Here is a 12385-nt window from a genome sequence, read left to right as displayed (position 1 = left end):
GATGTTGTTTGTGTCTCACAACCATATTGTATCTACCTGGAATTTTCACACAGGAAGCAATGATCAATGTTTAATTAGGACACAGAGATGAGCTGTTACAGAATTCTGAGCAAACTATTGTGGTCATCTAACATTATAGTCATTATAGTTACCACAAATTACACCTAACAGATTCTCTTCCTTTCTACAAGTGAATCGCACAACGCTTTTTATCAGCTCTTCCTTTAACACAGATCAGGTTAAACGTGTCGCTGAAACAAGGATTTTCATTCAAGGACTCATAACTTCACAGTATAAAAACTGTTGTATTTTTAATGATCTCAGCAAGTTGACTGTTAATAGAAGATTCAACAAAGCTAAATATTTATCAGATGTGTTGTGTGTTGTTAAGGCAAACCACACCCTTAACTCTCCCATGTAAGGAGACGGCAAAAGGAGGGTTAAATGTTAGGGGATTTTATTGTAGGGACCAGGGGGGGAGAAAAAAAATAAAATCTTTTTTTTAACTAAAATACTGAAGAGAAGGAAGATTAAATTAAATTGTGACTGTGCCAGAGGAGCAGGGAAACTGGCCACATACAGGTGAATACAATAATCCAAAAGAGCTTCGCACATTTTTATTTTTATTTTTTTGTTCTTTTGTCCTGCGACTTCAGGGTCGCCACAGCGGATCATTTGTCCACATGTTGATTTTCATTGGATGTTTTTATTCCCTTTCCGAAGCAAAATTCCAATATTTTCCGGGCTTCACACCATCACTGCGCATAAGTCGGCTGTAGGGGGTTTGGTCAAGATTCGATAGAATTTGGGGCTGACAATAAACTAAAGAATTCATCCAGGTAACAGAACAGTAGGGGGACGAATAATGATAAACTTGTAATTAATCCGAGTGTAAAACAGACGCAATGAAAAAATGAACACAACAAACCTCAGATCAAAATGGCAGAAACAGAGTTAAAATACAGAGAACAGGCATAACAGGGAAAAGAACCGGAGGCTTGTCGTGCAGGACCATGCAACATAACAACAAAGACCAACTGGCAGGCAACTGAGCGGAGAGGACAGGGAAGCAGGTAAAAGTAATCAGGGTCTGATGACACTAAAGACAGGAAGTAGGCTGAGGGGCTACAAAATAAAAGCTGGAGACAGGAAGTGAAGATGGAGAAAACGGACAAACTTAAACAGGGAATAGGATCGTGAGATTAACATAGGGCGACACGTTTGTTTAAAGTTTTTAGACTCATTTAAATATGTTTTCAGATAGAATAATCTATATATTAATAATAATGTGTTTTATTGAGTGTTCAGTGTAAAAAAAAAACAAATATCTAGCCATGTGTTTAATGTATTCTATTTTTTAAAAAGAAACATTGTCATAAAAAATAATAATCAGTATCCTTTTCAGGAATAAATTGCCTGGTTGCAACTGCTAAAAATCTCTATCACAAAATATATGAAAAAAAAAGGATTGTAATTATGTGAATCTTTTTTTTAAATTTCTTTAAAATATTTTTATGTTAGCCTCAGATTTGGTTCACTTCTATTTGTGGTGAAAGTTCTATAGCAGGTACCTACCACCTTTTCACTCTGGCAGGGGTGAAACCTGGGGTGGCCAGTCAGATTTTAAGCACCTGAACTCTTCTGCAGTAGAGTCATGCTGTTGTGGTGGATGCAGCATGTGGTTTAGCACAATGCCCGTTTTTAATGCACTGCAGCTGAGGGCCTGAGGATCAGGTGCATCCAATTTTTACATTTAACCTTGTCCCTTGTGTAAAGGGATTCCTTGATCCTCTCAATCTTTAATGATATTCACTGTAAATGTTTTTTTTTATGTGGAGGAACATTTATCCACAATTTTTTAGACACACTTTGTCACAGATTTGTGCATCTCTGCCTTTCTGAAATGCTCCTTTTATACCTAGTGATGTTAGTGCCTTGTTGCCAATTAACCTAATTAGTTGTCAAAAGCACCTCCATGTATTTTTTATTACTTTCCATGCTTTTGTTGCCCTTGTGCCATCTTTTTTTAGATGTATTGCTGCCATCAAATTAAAAATGAGCTAATTTTTTCCATGGAATGGTAAAATGTCTCAGTTCCAACATCTGATAAGTTATGTTCTCTTGGGAATAAAATATTGCTTGATGACATTTGCAAATTATTGCATTCTGTTTTTATTTGTGTTTTACACATCATCCCAACTTTTTTAAAAATTGGGGTTGAGTTTTCATCATATTATATTGGTATTATTCCATCAGTTACTCTAGAAAAGGTAGTGTAATACAGCTTGGGCAAGCACTCTACAAACATGCTAAACATTCAACTATCGAAAATATATCTTAAAATTTTATTTTGTGCCGCTCAGAGACCACACAGATCCCCATTTAGAAGGTCTGCAGTTCACAGTGTTTCCCAAATTAAACCTTTGCAGCTTTATAGTAGTCTGAATAATAGTGTACTGTACATTTACAGCTTTTAGCTGGAGCCCACATATCCAGTATGAAACATACAGTATTAGTACTGTACAGTAGTCCAGTACATTTTGTAAGTGAATAATTTACCTCAACTTTTCCTTTGTCAATCTTAGGGTTTACATAAAAGCAACATACTTAATGGTCAGTGTTGCAGACCATCTCTTGTTCAATCCATCTTAAGTCATTACAGTGTCAACCTCTGGTAGTAAGTACAACGATAAGAGAGCAAAATCTTTAGTCGTAAGGCTCAGATTATAGATATTCGATTCCTGAAATAAAATATACTATGTAGCTTCCTTCTCTCTAAAAATCTTTTGTGACTTAATTATGTATTCATTAGGTGTCATTTCATTTAATGTCAGTTTTACTTGTTTCATCTTGTGAAAATATACATATACAAACACTGGCAAATGTATGCAAAATCTAGTAAAAAGTTTATAAAGGTATTGTCAGATACTGACATGGACACAATTGTTGGTGCTCTTCAATGAAAAAAAAACAACCTATATAACTTAAAACTGACAGTAATAAAATAATAATACATACAACAAAGACCAAACCAAACACTACCTTTTCCCGATTAAAATACCCCAGAAGGTTTTATGCTAATTATGAGAAGGAACAGGATTATGAAGTAGAGGACATAGTACACTGCTTAATGTCTATGATAAAATCACCAGCTTTGTCGAAAAAAACTTGACGTGATCCAAGTAAACTGTCCATAATGTTATCTGTATGTATGAACTCATTTAATTTCTTGAGACATCTTTGGTTTATTGTAATACTTCTACAGACAAAAAAGATTAAACTGAAGCCTCATTTGCCACAGACATTTATTGTTTAAAAAAGTAAAATAAAAAAAGCATTCGTCATCTGAACCGTTTTAATTATATTTTGTGCTGTCATATTTTCCTTTCATATGACAGTTGCTGTATATCAATATTTTCACTAGGATGAAAACAAGCATCACCTGAGCCTAAAGGCTCACTGTCCATAGTTCCATCCAAAGCTTGTGCTCTCTTAAATAGTCTTAGAGCAACAATCTGGCATGAAGAAGAGTTTCTGAGGATTTTTTTTAAGCCCATATACAAAGACAACAGACGGTTACCTCCAAAGCAGTTCTGGGTGTTTGGCATTTTTCATCCAGAACTAAACAAACATGTCAAAAACAAAGACCATGTTCGTTCCCCTCATCACTCTGATGGCATGTCCTTGGAAGTGACCTGACAATCAGGGAGAATTTGCAGGCACATTTAACCTCCAAGCTGCTGTCCATCTCCCCAGGGAAACCCTCCTGGACGTTCCTCAGGTAGAGGGTTGTAATTGCCATCTTCCTCAGGATTGTCGAACAGCATCTTTCTGTGGAAGGCACACAGCAGGGGAGGATGAGCAATTTTCTATGACACCTCACACATTTTTGACAGACTGACTATCAATTTTATTTCGTGTATATAACATGTTTTGTCAGGTGTGACAAACAGACACACTCAGCTATCTCTTTGAGGACATTCCAACCAAATGCCTAACCCTACATATAATTTTAAGCATAAATCTAAAACCTTCTCTGCTTTAAATGCCATGCAAGTGAGGACAGTTTGACAAAGTGGTTCACACTTTGCTGTTTGTACAACACACACACACTCTCTGAAATGCTTAAAAAGAGACTGACAAGATAAATGGGGTCTTGAGCCACCTTCCACCACCCGGCTGGTTAGGGAAAACGTCTTCCAAGAAGAAGTACACATGACCAACAGCGATACCTTCAGAAAGAAAAAAAACACAAAAAGCATAATTCAATCTTCGCACCATCAACTCAGTTCACTTTACCATGAGCATCAATTTCCATCACTGTTTTTTGTTTGTTTGTTTGTTTTGTTCGCTGTACTGCTGAATAATCACTAAAGATGACAGATACCTAAAAGATCAACGATGATGGAGTTGCCCAGGAGAAGTGAGAATCCCATCAGCACCCAGGGCAAGAAAGGGGCTTGGAAATTAAGCAGGCCAAAGAAATTCATGCGAACATTTGGGTTTCGGCGACTCCACACATATACCAGCATGATAGTAAATGCTTGTCCCAGAAACACAAGACTCACGAAAGTGCCAAATATCTTAAACTTTGTTAAAGAAAATAGCAAAAAAACAAAGTACTGTACTGGCATTTCTCACCAGGGACAATCTGTTTATTGTGTATCTAAAACATGCTGGTACCAAACACTGAGATGTCTAATATATAAACTTCTATGGGATTAGCTTTAGCTCACTTACTTACATTGCACAAATGATATGAAACAATCAAATCATCTACAGCAGGACAGATGTCATCAAGAGGAAATGTATATTATGGCTGTTATTCTGAGAAGAGTAGAGTGTTGTCTCTCAAGTAGTTTCAAAGATCACTAATTTTCAATGTTCGCAAATGATTTAGTGTTAATCTTAGCATAAATTAATACATCATTGTGCCGTTGCAAAAGGCACTGCTGGGGTGTTTGTGAGGGCCAGGTTGCTATAATTGGAGACTACATATTGTCTGTGTTCCTAAACTGGATGTTGTTCATCTTCCTTGTGATCATACCCCATAGATGTTCTATGGAGTTTAGGTCAAATGAGTTGGATGGCCAGTCAAGCACAGTCATACAGTCAGCAAACCACTAAGTGGTAATTTGGCCACTCCATAAAGCTTGTCAATAGAAAGAAGCATTATGTGGTCACATTAACTTACAGACTTTTTAACTTAGTTAAAAAGTCATAGTTAAGTCAGATAATTTTTCATTACATAGGAAGGATACAGTCATCAGAAGTCCACCAAAGAGGAACATGAAGACAAAGTCAGCTGTGCGCCCCCTGAAAGAGCCCTCTTCTAACATACGACAGTATCGGTACCTGGAAGCAAATGGTTAAGAAACACTACACAGTCTCTGAGAGACTGATATTTTCTAAATATAATCACTATCACATATTATAACAAGTGGCTGCCATTGGCTTCAGTGTGTCTGTGTATAAATTAAATTATCATCAAATTATTATTATTATTAATAAAAAGTATGTAGTGTGAATCAGTTTTGTCATCCTATCTCTGAAACTGCATGTGGCTTCCTGTTTGAAACAGAAACTATGCAAAGCCACTTCACAATATCATTGATCCAAGACTTGGACTTGAAAAGGATACAGAAAAATCATGTTGAACAGGAAATTGAAGCCAACTGGACCGAAAAACAAGAAGTTGGTTATAAGGCGCCATACCTAGATGAAGAGTGAGAGAATGTTGAGCTTTACATAACCACAAACAAATCTGCAATTTTTATTTAATTAAAAAATTATTAACAATTAAAAAAAGTATCTAGTAGTGTCACACAATATATATCATAAATCTATGCTTGTATATGTGTATGGATGCCAGCTTTTATCAATGAGCCTGTGTCACTAGAAGCTTCTCTAGATTGGCTGTTCAGAAATATTTGTACTTGAAAAACCTTGCACATTGTAACTTTAACTTAGTCAGATAGCTGGGTTTTTGGGATGTTGGACACCGAAAATGTAATGTGCCCTGAATCCAACTCCAGAGGCAGAGCTCCAACTTAATTTTTTCTCCTCATTGTCTAAACTCTGCCAAACTAGCCAGCCTACTCATTAAAGTGATGGGGTGGTCATTAACGGGGGTGTTTACTACCATCTTAAACCTCTCATTACAACAGGCTCAGGTCCCCTCTTGCATTAAATCCACCAGAATTGCACCTATATCAAAGAAGGCAGCAGTCAGCTGTCTAAATGGCTCCCACCCAGTTGCCCAGTTGTTTTGAGAGGATTGTACTATGCCACATCAGGGACACCGTCTCCACAGAACACGAAAGTCACCAGTTTTCCTATGAGGAAACAGATCTACAGAGTGGCACACTACACAGTGAATAACTGGCTGCCCAACATCTGGCTGGGTGGTGTTTAGAAACCTGGCCCTGAACACTATCAAGACAAGGAGTTCATTGTAGACTTCAGGAGATCCAGGAAGGCTGCACACTCCCCATTTCATATAAATATTGAAGTGGAGGTTACTGTACAGAATGAACATAATCAAAGAACTCACCAATCTTTGATCAACTCTCAGATTTCTTTATCTGAAAAACCTCCTTGATGGCAACCAGTCCAGCAGTGGTCATTGTACACAAAGAGCCCTCCTGTTGGTCATGGAATCCCTGCCAGCTGCAAAAGCTGCATCTTAGACTGTTGTCCTAATCCTACTCGATCTGTCTGCAGACCTTGACACTTACCAGACTCACTTGTCTGCACTTTCTGACCTAAGCATCTCTTGTAAAGATCTGGCCTGACTTATGTCTTACCTATTTAAAAAAAAATCTTCAAAGTTTTACCTCTTAATGCCATTCCACCAGTGTGCCACAGGGCCCAATTTTTCCTCATGTTGTTTCTACACCTAAACCTATACCGTGTAAGGGGTTCTATAATCCCCTTACATGGCTTTCCCTATTAACCCACTGGGAATCACACACAACTCCCCCTGTCCTTTCCATCAGATGACTCCACTGACATCTTCAACTCAATCTCAAAGAGAGAAGTTCTAGTTTTTCCAGCCAGAGTTTCCATACAACACATTCTTCAGGATCAACTTAAGAGCTTTAACTAATTTTCGTCATAAAGTCTTCCAGAAATCCGGGGGTATCATTGACAAACAACTGAGCTTAACTGACCACATCTCCTTCAGATCAGACCTACCTTTTCGAATAGGCAACGCAACTTCTTCTGTAGACAGTGGTCATATTTAATTTCAACTACTGCAATGGCCTGCTGACAGGGACAGTAGCATGCACAATCAAACCCGTCCAGATGATCCAAAATGCAATAGCACCTCACATACTCCGGGCTTCCAGTAACTGATAGCACCTGGTTCAAAGCTCTGATTCTCACCTATAGAGCTGGCAAATCAACAGCACCTCCTTAATTGACAATTTCTCCTACCCACTGTGGTCTGACAACACACTGTGTCTGGTGGTCCCTACACCACACAGCAAAACATTCTAGCCAAAGCCCTTAAGGCCAGTGGTCCCACTTTGGTGGAATGAGCTACTCTGCATGCTCAGCAGCCTTACTTCAAGTATGTAAAAAGCTAAACAACTTTTTCTATATTTCCTATCTTGAACTTTCATCTCATATAACATAAAAGTTTCTTCTTATAGCACTATGCTTTATTGCTTTCCTTATCGATTTTGTTTTTTTTGGCTTGTTTTTTATGTCACTTTTGTATAAAGCATCTACATAGATTGACTGCAAGTCATGCACAAATATTTACCTTTTCCACATATTGCATTTAATAAAATACTTTAGATCTAATGGCAAGGTAGAATGCTACTGGGCTGTGTCTTGGAGGAAAACGATAGAGATGAACAGCAGGTCAGAATACATACCTGATAATTCCTTAGAATCAAGTCTGGATTGAAGTATAGCTGAAATGGTGTGATGATCTCTAGTTGCTGAGAAAAGACAAAAAAAGTGTTTTTAAAGAAAATAATAATGATAAAGGAGGTTTTGAAAATGTTATAATGATCTGGGTGAGGATACAAATTTTATAACAAAGCAATATCATGGTAATTATTATGGTATTTATTAAAGTAACACGACATAACAGCACCTCCGTCATATAATTTCTTAATATCTGTAGAGCGATAACAATGAATAACATGTTTCCCAGAAGTTAAACCATCTTAAGCCACTATTTTATTAATTACTGTTGGTGTTTTGTTTCCATATTGTCCCCTCTGTGTTTTTTGTCATCTATTGCCTAGATCCACTGCTTATACCAAGCTATTACCTGGGTAATACCTTATAACAGCATTAAGTGGAAAACGTAAAGTACCTACAACCTTTATCATCCCTGATAATGTACTTGTGAATTTTCACTGTATAATGGTTTTTACTTCTGTTTGACTTAAATACACTTCACAGGGAGATGCTATAACTGTACTCCATTTGACAGATAAAATTACCTTGCAGAAATATACAATTGGTAAGATAACAAAATGCACAGAAACCCATTTCCTCCAACCAATTATGCTGTGTCAGTATGCTCATAATAAAGATAATTGCATATACAATACTACATTATTCTGAAAGAGATAGAGTACTTTTATATTTGGTTATAGCTTAAAGGGAACTGCTGTAAATGTACTATATTTTTTGACCACTAAATTTACCTTACAGATTCCAATTTTTCAGGCAAATATACACTTAATAAGATAACATAACGGACAGTAACTGATTAGCATTAACATGTTATGTCATGTTAACATGCTCATTATAATGATACAGAAATAATAACAACTGCATATACAATAGTACTGTCTTACATAGTGTTGAACTAAGAGTACTTTGGCTACATTTGGCTGATCAGAATTCTGTAACTTTATTAGTATTTAGAGTACTTCCTCTGCCACTGTTTTTATAATAGGCAGAGAGACAATAGATAATATGTAACTGTCACTTATTTTCCACTACTGTCCGTCTGAACTTTATTCCTAAACTTATGACACACTCACACTTTCTCTGCACAAATAACATTGTACATGTTATTTACTTTGCTCTTTATTATCGATACTCAATTTCTTTACTAATTTGCTCAGTATTTTTACCCGTGGTGTTGCTGAATTTCCTTCAGGGGATATCAATAAATTGTTATCTTAGCACAGGTTTGTAAACACATTTAAAATTACTTTCTAAATATTTATTAAGATATTGGGTAATTTCAAGTCATGTATCTTATAAAAGAACCTGTCTTAAATATATTGCAGCTCACAGTGCCCAAACGTTAACAAAAATATTTGCAATTAGAGCAAAAAAATGCAAAGACGGGTGAAACTATTTATTTAGATTTACTGACATTTACTATGTTGTCCCTCATCTTTTATAAAGGACAAACACGTACAAGTCTGGCAGACATATTGAAATTAGTTTAGTTTGGGTTCCCTCTAGAGAACAGGATAAAGTTAGCTTAGCTGTAAATGGTGACTGTCTTCCAAATGCATCGGTGGGTACTTGTAGTTACAATAGAAGTTGAGGACAGGAACTGCATTACCCATCCTTGTCAATGCCACTGTCCATTGTTTAATTACATCATCCAAACACTCATTTTAATTAAATGGTAAATGGCCTGCACCCATATAGCACTGTTATACCTTATAGGTACCGAAGGTGCTTTACAGTACATTGCTTCTCAACCATCCATTTGCACTCACAAACGCACACTGATTGGGGATCTGCTATAAAGCTTGTCTGCACTCACTGGGAGTAAGTAGGCTGGGGTTCAGTGTCTTGCTCAAGGACACTTTGACATGACAAGTAAACTTAAAACTTTCCTGTTTCCAACAGCACATGTAACTATGCAGTGGTGACCAGACCAAAGAAACTTAAATTGCTGAGAAGCAAAATCCAATAATTTATTCTTAGTTTATTAATAACATTTAAGTCATGGGTTTTGATCTACAAATCACATTGTGTGATACATTTTTATTAGAATTAAAATGTAATTGATGCCTATTACATATTATAGTATACACTGATCAGCCACAACATTAATACCACTGGTTTTAACATAAAAGTGTGACTTGATTTTTATCCTTATCCCGTGAGTTCAGGTTCGCCACAGCGGATCATTGTCCGCATGTTGATTTGGCAGTTTTTTAAGCCGGATGCCCTTCCTGACACAACCCTCCCCAATTTCTGCCGGGCTTGGACCGGCACTGCACAGCTGTGGATGGGAATGGGCTTTTAGGGGTTCATTGTCCTGCCCGGAGACACTTTGACATATAGCCCCTCCGTTATGAACTAATAAATGCTTATGTATTATTATGGGTAAACCACCTGTTAGCAGATAAACCTGGTAACATCGGGGTCAAATAATTATATATTTCTGTACCATAATTACCATAATTAGTATTGTTTAAAACGTTTACAAGGGGAGTACTTTTAATTTTGTACTTTAGATAATCTACCAAATGTCTGAATTACTGTGGTCTACAAGATCACAAGCTTTCAGCAGGGGTTGCCACAGCAGAACGTGTCCCGCACATTGATTTGGCAGGAGTATTTTACACTGGATGCCCTTCCTGCCGCAACCCTCCCCTTTCATCCAGGCTCAGGACTGCTACCGAGGTGGCACATGGTGCCTGGCGGGGCTACACCTGGTGGTGTGGGATTTGATCCTACAGCCTAATGCATCACAGCCCAATGTTCTACACATTGACCCACCAGGCCACCAAATATCTGGGGTCTACACGACAATTTGATTATAAACTGCTTAGAGGAAGAACAAAAACAAAGGGTGGTTAATTAATTAATTGTTGTGTGGTTCTTTTTTCTTGGTCTGGTTCTGTTATGTTCTTTTGCATGTGAAGAGCAGCTGTAACAAGGCAAAGTAATTTCTCTTTGACACTAACAAAATTCCTACAATCTTCAATAAAATAAAGGAGAATGTTTAAGCTAAATGCCAAGTAATCTGTATTTTAAAAGGACAGGGTAGGTAGGTAAAATTGTTTAGATATAAATAATTAGATTTATCAATAGAACTGCACGTTATAGCGTTTTCACTCATTTCACTCTACTATTTCTGAATAGATGTGCTCAGTTTGTATGTTTTGTGCTGTTCCTATCGACCCTTTCGTTCCAAAATGGCGGCAACGCTACCACGGCGCCCTCTAGTGGCTGTTGGCAAAACGGGAGCAGAGTTTCGCCTCTTCTTCTACTTCGACCAAACAACGGAGCCACTTGTAAAAAACACTCGTAAGCCTCCTGTATACTGTCACGCTACAGAAATTCAACCTAGCGTGAACTTCAATTCTAAGTTGACTAAAATAATCAGACAAGTACAGTTTTAGCCTTTTGTGATTTGAGTAAGAGAGTCAACATCCTGCTAGACCATGAACAGACACGTATCCTTCTCAATGGGACTGTAACTGCTAAGCTAAACTATCAAGCTAGCCACAGCACAGTAACGACACTACGTTAGCTATGTAGGCGGAACCATGCTATGAACGTGCGAGCACAGACAGTTTCTATGAATTAGAACTTACCACTGCAGCAGTTGTGAGGACACATGCGGTTGTATATGCCCTGGTAACAACAGGGATCTGTAGGTACTCCTGTTGTAGTGTCTGGTAAGCCATCTTGGACAGACTGAGAGCTTCCGGCACTGTCTTGACACGTCATATTACAAAGCGAAAGATATGACGTTCAAGCACGTGGGAAAAATATGCAAAACATAAATTAACTAACTTACTACTATTACCGCCAGCATTGCACTTTTAAAGGAGCATACAATACATAAGTCTAACGAAGTCTGGGGAAACTTGATGGTTAATAATTAATCGTTATCCTCTGTCTCTGGTTAGACGATCAAGCAATCAAACAAACGCCCTAAATAATATTGTACAGATATCTACGCGCATTTATTACTTAATGTTGTCAGCATTGATATGTTAACATAATTGTATACTGTATATAGCTTTACACAAAGTTACATATGTAATGTACCTGTACGTTAAAATTATAAAAACAGGAATTGATCAGTGGCTTCTAATGGACCACTTTCTTTCTGGAAACGGAACATTACAAAGAACGAAACCTATAAGAAATTATTAATGACTTACCACTATGTGTGTACGGGGGAATTGTTGGGCTCGCTAGATACATCTTTATAGTCTTGACTTTATTCTAAAAAGTGCCTTGAGATGACTTTGTTGTGAATTGGCGCTATATAAATAAACTTGAATTGAATTGTAACTTTGTTATTGCACATTCAAAAGGCAAATGGCTTCACAAGTTGATGAAATAGAGGCTCATATTTAGTGTTGGTATTTGAGGGTCTTGCAGGAGTGACTAAATCACAGATTACAACTGATTTGGTGCATAATTC

At 37.3% G+C, this 12385-nt stretch overlaps 1 protein-coding gene across 1 annotated transcript; it reads right to left on the bottom strand.

Annotated features, from left to right (window-relative positions):
• Positions 1-3287: 3287 nt before the first annotated feature.
• derl2 (derlin 2) lies at positions 3288-11671 on the bottom strand. Its single transcript, XM_067484016.1, has 7 exons — positions 11544-11671; positions 7887-7952; positions 5642-5715; positions 5262-5355; positions 4388-4583; positions 4142-4232; positions 3288-3831 (listed from the first exon to the last, which is right to left on the bottom strand). The coding sequence occupies exons 1-7, from the start codon at positions 11634-11636 to the stop codon at positions 3726-3728; spliced, it is 720 nt and encodes a 239-aa protein (XP_067340117.1). The 5' UTR covers positions 11637-11671; the 3' UTR covers positions 3288-3725.
• Between the last annotated feature and the right edge of the window lie 714 nt (positions 11672-12385).

Source organism: Channa argus, chromosome 18 (assembly GCF_033026475.1).
Source record: "Channa argus isolate prfri chromosome 18, Channa argus male v1.0, whole genome shotgun sequence".
Classification (NCBI taxonomy): Eukaryota; Metazoa; Chordata; class Actinopteri; order Anabantiformes; family Channidae; genus Channa; species Channa argus.
This window is presented reverse-complemented; position numbering and strand designations above follow the sequence as displayed.

What these genes read in the sequence shown, in the direction of transcription:
- derl2 (XM_067484016.1), bottom strand. Translation starts at nt 11,636, where the DNA reads ATGGCTTACCAGACACTACAACAGGAGTACCTACAGATCCCTGTTGTT. An exon ending in TTGGTGGACTTCTGATGACT is followed by an intron (nt 4,584 to 5,261) that starts GTATCCTTCCTA and finishes ACAAAGTTTAAG; the next exon opens with ATATTTGGCACTTTCGTGAG. An exon ending in CTCAAGACCCCATTTATCTT is followed by an intron (nt 3,832 to 4,141) that starts GTCAGTCTCTTT and finishes TGCCTTCCACAG; the next exon opens with AAAGATGCTGTTCGACAATC.